General features: G+C 41.1%; 1 protein-coding gene across 1 annotated transcript; it reads right to left on the bottom strand.

The window, feature by feature from the left end:
- Positions 1-6,846: 6,846 nt before the first annotated feature.
- LOC115475011 (olfactory receptor 1019-like) lies at positions 6,847-7,830 on the bottom strand. The gene has a single exon (XM_030210750.1). The coding sequence runs from the start codon at positions 7,828-7,830 to the stop codon at positions 6,847-6,849; it is 984 nt and encodes a 327-aa protein (XP_030066610.1).
- Between the last annotated feature and the right edge of the window lie 1,105 nt (positions 7,831-8,935).

The following is an 8,935-nucleotide window of genomic DNA, read 5'->3' as shown; positions in this document are numbered from 1 at the left end:
CACCCCAATGGCTTGATTTTCTACGTTTTCATTTGGACTTTTTTTTCTTTTTTCAAAAATGGTCCCCCCCCCCCAAAAAAAAAAAAAAAATACAAAACACAAAACCTTGTTCAAAATGTATTTTCGGGAAAAAAAAAAGACATTTTTCTTTTTTTGACAATGACCTTCTTTCCTATTCGGATTTTGGACATTTTATGCAAAATATCTAAAGTTGGGCTTAGATGTCATATCGAAAACGCTCCGCTTTATGTTCTGTATGATGTGATTTCACTGTAATGTTAGCCACATTGAACTCAGGTCGCTGGGATAATGTGGGATATAAATGTCATAAATATATAAATAAATCCTGTTGAGGGATAATGAGCAGACAGCTGGCTGTTAGAGACTATTATTTTTATACTCAGGATAGTTGGGGGGGGGGGGGTTATTCCTGAATTTTTGACATCTTATCTCTTTTGTTACTCTCCTTCCTTTCTGTATATATATTTGTTATACGGAACCTAAATAATTAACAATAAATTAAAAAATCTCCAAAATGTCAAGCTACCATGAATAGAAAGGCTTTAGTTTCATTATATGTTTTATATAAACTTATCAAAATATACATGTATGTATATGTGTGTGGGAAGGTGGGGTATAATTAAATACCAGGGTGTCTATAAAAATTCTCAAAACACACCTATTTTATGCCTATTTTAAAAGGCAGCCTAGGTGCCTATGCCCTTATAAAATAGTTTCGTACAGTGACCCCCCCCCCCCCCAATCCTGAAGAAAGCTGTAGCTTCCATTTATTCAGATGCAGCAACACTCAGACAACCACAACAATCTCTTCTCATATGTCTTCTGGTGCAGACCCCATACCTTTTTGGTTGCTTTCCTCTGAACAGCTTCAAGTCTTTTATATCATTGGCAAGATACGGCCACCACAACTGAACACAATATTCCAAATATGGTCTCACTAATGACTTGTACAGGACAGGACTGGTGCTAGAGTTTTTGGTACTCTCCTGCAATCTAAAAATCGTGCCCTCCTCTATCATTCTTTCCCCTTCCCTCTTCTTCCCCCCTCTCCCCAAACAGTTATTTCTGCTCTCCCACAGGAAGTAAGTTCTCACCATTTTGCAATTTTGGTCCACCTGCCTGTAGCTGTTGATTCCCCCCCCCCCCCCCCCCCCCCCCCCCAGTGTTGATCTTTGCTATTCAATTTGCAGTCTTCCACTTGCCAGGGAATTAGGGCTGTCAACGTAAACCTGAAATCTGTCACTGCCCATGCTCGACTCCTGCTCTGCCCCCTCCCCCCCCCCAAATAAGTGCAATGAGCAGTACAGACTTTAGCACCTGCAGGGTACATCGGGAAAGGGAAGTACAAGAGGTTGCATTAATCTACCCCTATTGATCCACAGTCCCCTCCTCATCCCTCAACATACACATGTTCCCCCATATGGTGTTAAATTCAAATATATATTGTGCCTGCACAGAACCTCTGCCCAATATTTCCCCAAGAATACATGCTCTCTCTCATCAATGGGTGCAGAGCAGAGCTAGGACATTTCCCCATAGACGTATCCTACAAAACCATTTCTGATTCTAGTGTAACTTCAGTAATAGCTTCATAAACCCTTTCATCACCAGGTATATTGTGAAGTAATACAAAAGCCTATTTTAAAAAATCACTCAGGAGTGAGACCTAGAACAAATCTACAATGCCAGCACTTAACTTCCAAATCTCATACAACAAGACCCTACCTATGAAAAGGCAGCACCCTAGAACATCAATACACCTACTGAGAAAATTAAACAATCCAGAATACTAGAGATCGCTACAAAGAAAATTCATGCTAACAGAATACATGACCTTGGTCACATATAAAGTACATAGACAGACCCTCCTGAAGTACAGAGTGACACAAATTGAAAAAAAAAGAAACAATGTAGACAAACCTAAACTGAAACTGGAACAAGCTAGATGTTGCATGCAGTGAGTGCAACATAAGAGAAATAGAAAGAGATGCATTTTCCCCTATTTATTTATTTTTAACATTTGTATCCCACATTTTCCCACCTATTTGCAGGCTCAATGTGGCTTACATAGATCCGTAAATGGTGAATACCAGTTCCGGAGAAGTGAAATACATATTTAAGGTAGAGGATGCAGAGTGAATTTGGGTACAGGAAGGAAAGTTTAACTTATAATAAGAATTGAAAGGTATTAGGTTAATTTTGTTCGTAAAAGATTAACTTGAACAATTAGGAACATTAAAACTACAAATCAAGATACTTTAGCAAAAAACAATATAATGTGGAAACTATAAAGCTAGCAGATATCAGGGCTGGCATTAGGGGATAGTGAAACCAGGGTAATTGCCCTGTAACTCCAGGCCAGAGAGGACTCCAAGCCTGCCTAAAACTGAAAAATATATTGCCTATTAGAGGGTTTGGGGTTTCCCTTTCCAATGTCTGTCCTAAGCCACAGCATGTCTAACACCAGCCTGGCAGATATATCCCAAAACCTGACATATTCCAGTCTCTAAATAGTGAATCATTATTTCTACTCTTGTTATCTGGACATTCTATTTTTCTAATTATGTTGGTTCCAGGCAGGGGCGTAGCTATGTGGGGCCACGGGGGCCTGGGCCCCCGTAGATTTGGCCCAGGACCCCCCTGCTGACGACCCTGTCGACCTCCCTCTCGCCGTCAGGACGTCAGACTCAGAAACAGAACGAAGGAAGAAGAGGACCTTGGCTGGTGGAGGTTGGGGTCCCCTGCCAGCAAAGGTAGGCGACGGCGGGGGAGGGTTGCTGGCGGGAGGGGGGGTCGAGAGGGTGTTCAGCAGGGGGTCAAAGTTGTTGTTGTTGGTGGTGGTGGCGGCGGTGCTGGGGGGGTCAGCAATGGCAGGGGGGTCGGCGGCGCCGGGGGGGGGGGGGGTAAAATGTGCCCCCTCACCTCGGGCTCTGGACCCCCTCCCGCCGAAGTCTGGCTAAGCCCCTAGTACCAGGCTCTGATTTCTGCTCCTCTCTGTCTTTTTTAACTGTTTCTAGGGTTGCCTGTTAATTGACCACATCTCTCGCCTCTGACTTCACTTCCTCCCCTATCTATCTCTAACATTGATCTCTTCCTTTTAGGTTTCTTCTATATGTTTTTTTGCTTCTCTATCCAGATTTTACAACTCCTTCATATTACATCTAACTACAGCCTTCCATCGCATCAGCCCTCCCATTCCCCATTGTTTTTTCCTTCTCTTCCTTCCCCCACCCATACAGGAGTAAATTCTATTAAGTGCACCAAAATGTAGTGCACTGAACATGAATTCTATAACATATCTGGGGTACAAGGTTCCATTATAGAATACTAACATGAGTCAACATTAATGTGCTAACATTTAGATATGCCTACTTATGCCATGTTAATAGCAGGTGTAAATGCTCATGCCTAAATGTAATATATCAGCAACTTACTATGCAGCTTGTGAGCTCATATTATGTTACACCACTGAGCATGTACCTAGAACTTAAATGTTCAAGTATTCTATCATCTTAGTGTGCAAATGGTGCTTGCATTTAGGTGCAAAGGTTATAGAGTTAGAGGACCAGTGTCTTATATCCAGCATCCCCTCGCTGTCTCCCTAGTGCCCTCTCCCTAGTATTAGGATCAGCAAAGGAGAGAAAGGAAAGAGCAATGGGGTTGGCAGAGGGACAAAATAGGAGACTGGGGGGGGGGGGGGTCACTCCTAGGATTACCAGAAAACTCCTGGTCATCAGGGACAGGATGAGCCAGTCCTGGTATTGTAGTGGGACATACTGCCTATACCTGTTTGTATGCATAAGGCCTGCACTGCTGAACTGAGGCCTATCAACCAAACTTTGACAAGGCCAGGAGTCATCTTTTTAGGACAATACTGTCATGGTTGTTAGAAGACTTCCTACAGCAGTTGACTGATATTCCAAGGAACATCTACATTTCTCTGGTGTGAAACCTACAGAGTGAGATTTACGCTGACAATGGTATGTGATAATCTTTGCTGACCATCTCTTGTAAGATGCCAGCAGTACCAGCTCTGAGAAGGAGGACCATCACCAAGGCCAGAGGCCTCATTTTATTATCTGCATTAAAATCCTCCATCTCCGTGCATATTCTTCGATATGTTAAATATTGTGAAAAGGGTAAGCTTCGTTTGGTGACTAGTGGATGAGTGCATAAGTATATATTGTAGATATCTATAAGCATAAGTGGGATTTGAAGGCTGATTTCTGTGGTAATCAACCCACTACTCTAAAGTGAATAGTTGCTAACAGACATTAAGAAAATAATGTACAAAATTTACCCCTTAGCTTTAGGGCTGAACCGAATATTTGTCTTCGATTAGTGCACTGAATACATGATTCATAGTCGGCCGAATAATGATTTAAACTAGAATACGGATAATCCGGGGTTCTACTGTGCTAAATCCTGATGAAATAAACACTTGATCTCTGATTTCATGTTGCTTCTTTTATTATTTGTTATGTTAAAGCTCAATGCCCATTATTCATATTCAGTATTCTTATTTGGCAGAATAATATTTTTCATTATTCGTATTCGGCCAAATAGTAAAATATGCTTTTCGATACAGCTCTAGTTAGCGTGCATTAAACAGCAAAATCATGTATTATTTAACAATAACACATGTTAGTTTAAGGTACCAAGGGCTATGTAATAATAATAATAATAAGGTGCAAAACATGCAAATCATCTAATTTATATGCAAATTAAATAATTCAGCTTGTGTTGAACTCCGCAAGCTGTGTTATTTTTCCTGCTGCTAATATGAGGCTTGATTCTCCCAGGCACCAAAAGAAGGGCAAAGTACATTAGCACTAGCAAGAAGACACCACAATAAGGATAAAGTGGCATAAACAGTGGAATGAAGAGCCCATGGTGCCAGCAGAGGGGCAAAGCAGCAAAACCTTCGGCAAGAAGACTCCAAAGCATCAGAAGAGGGGTAAAGTGGCACCAAGATTGGTAGCACCCTTTTCTCTACATCATAAAGCATGGGTTTACTCTGACATACAAGTACAGTCAGTGCCAAGTCCTGCTTTCCTGAGCAAATTGGAACTATAAGTACATAAATGCAACGAAGCACAGCCAGCACTGAACATGGAGTTTCTTGGCAACTCTACCTTATGCAATTAAACTGTATCAACCGATTTGAGAACATCTTGTCTGCTTTCTGTTTTGATGATCAAGAAAGTGTATATTCAGACATGTTCCCCATTCTAACCCACATCAAAATGTCTTCTTTATTTGCCATAAATAATGGTGTAAACAGAGTTTTAATTAGTTAGTGAATCACGTTGCTAGTGTTTGCTATACATACTTTCTTGATATCACTAGGATGCTTAGAGGGGCATTTTTGATATGACATCTAAGTCTGAATTTAGACGTTTTACATAAAACATCCAAATCCAAAACAGGAAAGAAGGTCATTATCGAAAAAAAAAAAATGTCTATCTTTTCCTTTTGAAAATGCTGTTTGGAAAAACGTTTTGTGATTTGGATGTTTTATTTTTTGGTCCATTTCAAACAAAAACATCCAAATGCAAAACAGAGAAAATCCACAATAGAGTGAAAACATTCACATGTTCTAAGTGTGATAAAAGCTTTGGTTGTAATGTAAATCTCAAAGTGTATCAGAAAGTCCACACAGGAGAGAAGCCATTTGCATGTATAGAGCCTGGTAAAAGCTTTCATCAGAAGGTAAACTTCACAATGCACCAGAGAATACACACAGGGAGGAAACCATTTACATGCACTGAGGAGGTAAATGCTTCAGTTGCATTGGGACAGGTAATTAGGGAATGTACACTCTTGCTATGAAGTATGGAAAAATAGCACTCTGGTATTTAGATATATGTAACGAGACCTCCTTTTTATCTATAGATCTGAATTCAAAGCCCAAATATACTGATAAACAATAGACACAAGGCTCAGATGTTATAAAAAAAAAAAAATAGAAAGCTTGGCATCAGGTAGAATAGTGGAGAAGTGACATCCCAGGAAAGCAATAGGACATCCTTGGGTACACATCTCACCATTGCTCCCTTACCTTGTCTGCTGAGCCCCTCAAATCCCACCCATAACCTACTACCCCCAACTGAACACCACTACCATAGCCCTTACAGGTGAAGGGAGCACCAATATGTGAGTACAGTGGGTTTCTGGTGAACTTTGGAGGGCTCACAGTTTCCTATACAAGTGTAACAAGTAGGGGGAGGTAGAAGCCTGGGTCCATCTGTCTGCAGTACACTGCACCACTACTAGACTACTCCAGGGACCTGCATGCTATTCTAATAGACCTGAGTATAACATCTGAGGCTGGCATAAAGGCTGGCAAGTAATATTTTTAATCACATTGTTTGGGGTGGGAGGGGGATAGTGACCACTGAGTGAGTAAGGGGAGGTGAGCCCCAATTCCCTCCAGTGGTCATCTGGTCATTTGGGGCACCTCTTGTGTGGAGTAGAGGAGTAGCCTTGTGATTAGTACAGCAGACTTTGATCTTGGGGAAGTGGGTTCAATTTCCACCACAGCTGTTCTTTTATAAAAAGAAAAGGTCTAAGTTTTAGTCCTGGACATTTTTGCTTTGTTCCATTATGGCTGAAAAATGTCTAAGTCTTAGGAATGCCCAAGTCCCACCCTGAACATGCCCCTGAAACACCCCCTTGAGATTTGGATGTCCTTCTGATGGAGTTCAGAGAAAAATGTCTAAAAAGAGGCTTTGAAAATACTGATTTGGACGTTTTTGTGAGAAAACATCCAAATGCAGACTTATGTCACTTTTTGACAGTTTGTCTCTTTTGAAAATGAGCCTGTTAGTCACCAGAAACATGTTCTACATTGTCTCTGATGAGAAATAGCTTTTTTACTTTCCCTTTTGCTTTCCAAAGAGCACGTTTGAGTTCTTTACTCCGTAAGCCATAGATAAGAGGGTTTAGAAGGGGGATGACTGTTATATATACCACAGTGAGCAGTTTGTTTTGGTTCACTGAGAATACAGAACTTGGCCTCATATAGACACCCATTGAAGTGCCATAAAATAAAAGAACAACTGTGAGGTGAGAGGAGCAGGTAGAGAAGGTCTTGTACCTCCCCTCTACGGAGTGAATCTTCAGAATGGCAGAAATAATAAGCACATATGATGTTATTGTTAACAGGAAGGGGCTAAATGCAAACAATGAACCTACAATATAATTTACAGTTTCAATGAGGTAGGCCCCTGAACATGCCAGTTTCATTAGTGCCGTGATGTCACAGAAGAAATGGTTAATTATATTTGATCCACAGAAAGTCAGCCTTGATGCAAATACAACATGAGCCACTGGATCCATAAAACCGATTATCCAGGAAGCTGCAACAAGAAGACCATAGACTTTCTTGTTCATAATGATTGTATAGTGCAAGGGATTGCAGATGGCAACATAGCGATCATAGGCCATAGCAGTGAGAAGGTAAAACTCTGTACATGTGCAGGACAGGAACAGATAGAGTTGTGTGAGGCATGCTGTAAAAGAGATGGCTTTAATCTTTGTGATGAGCATTGCTAAGAGTCTCGGGACTGTGACGGTCACATAGCAGATTTCCAGGAAGGACAAGTTGATGAGGAAGAAGAACATAGGATTGTGCAGGTGGGAATCAGAGCACACTGCAGAAATAATAAGAAAGTTCCCTGTCAAGGACATCAGATAAATCATCAAGAACACAAGAAAAAATAGGAGCTGCATCTCAGGAAGATCAGAGAACCCCAGAATAATGAATTCCGTCACCTTGGTGTGATTCATTTTCTGCATTTCTCCCATGTGATTAGCTGCTGGAATAAAAAAGGACAAAGGAGAAAACGAAATTTGAAACACAGAACAATAAAAATGGATTGTCTTAATTAACTAAAGTTAAGAAAATCAATTATATAGCTCATGCTATTATTTAGAGGGCCATTTTTGATATGATGTTCAAATGATGAAATAAGTGTTTATTGGAAAACGTTTAAAAATGCAAGTCCATAATGAAAGAAAGAACTATCTTTTTTCCAAAATTTGAAAATACATAATATAGATATAGATATAGATAGATATATAAAGAGGACACACTGCATAGATGTTCATAGATAAACGATTTCACCAATCAAAAATACACTACACAAAATGTGCAATGGTGGTAGAAAACATTTGTGGCAACAGCAGCACATACTCTGTACATGCAAAATTTGCATATATACCTCCTGCACGTTGAGGAATATTCCTCAGTGTGGACAGTCATTTCTCTTCAGAGTGAGCCTACTTTTAATGCACCAGAGACAGAGATCCTGAGAAATTTTTAAGCACCACCAGCACCTCCCCCACCCCCCTATGTTTCAGTATGAAGATCCATTAGAGGCACCCTGGCAAGGTGAGTGTGAAGCAGTGCCCCCCATGAATCACAGTACCACTCATGTGCAAGCACCAAACATTGGCAGGGTCACATACAGTGAGATACCTTTGTTGTTTCATATGTGTTATTGATTTTTCCTAAAGAAGAAGAATAAAATATTGTTGAAATCAGAATGTACAGACTATCCAGTGCCAAATAATTATGGGGCTCCCTCCACTAAGCATTTAATGCTACAATAAGGGACTGCACCTAGCTGGACCCCCCTCCCCTCCCCACCCTCACCCCCTGCATCCTGCCCCATGCCTGCATACTGATGAGAACCTTGGCAACAGCTCACTAAAGTACAGTGAGATACCCAAAGGCACACCTGCTTTACCCCACTGCCCATTCACACCTCCCAGCAACAGTGCACATGCTCCACAGAAAGGACAACATTTCATCCTCTGTCCCCATGGTCACCTCAGATCACACTGCACCTGTGCCTGTTTACTGCATACCCACCCCATCAGCCTCAGCCTCCCCCACACAAATCTGGCT

Source organism: Microcaecilia unicolor, chromosome 7 (genome assembly GCF_901765095.1).
Source record: "Microcaecilia unicolor chromosome 7, aMicUni1.1, whole genome shotgun sequence".
Classification (NCBI taxonomy): Eukaryota; Metazoa; Chordata; class Amphibia; order Gymnophiona; family Siphonopidae; genus Microcaecilia; species Microcaecilia unicolor.
This window is presented reverse-complemented; position numbering and strand designations above follow the sequence as displayed.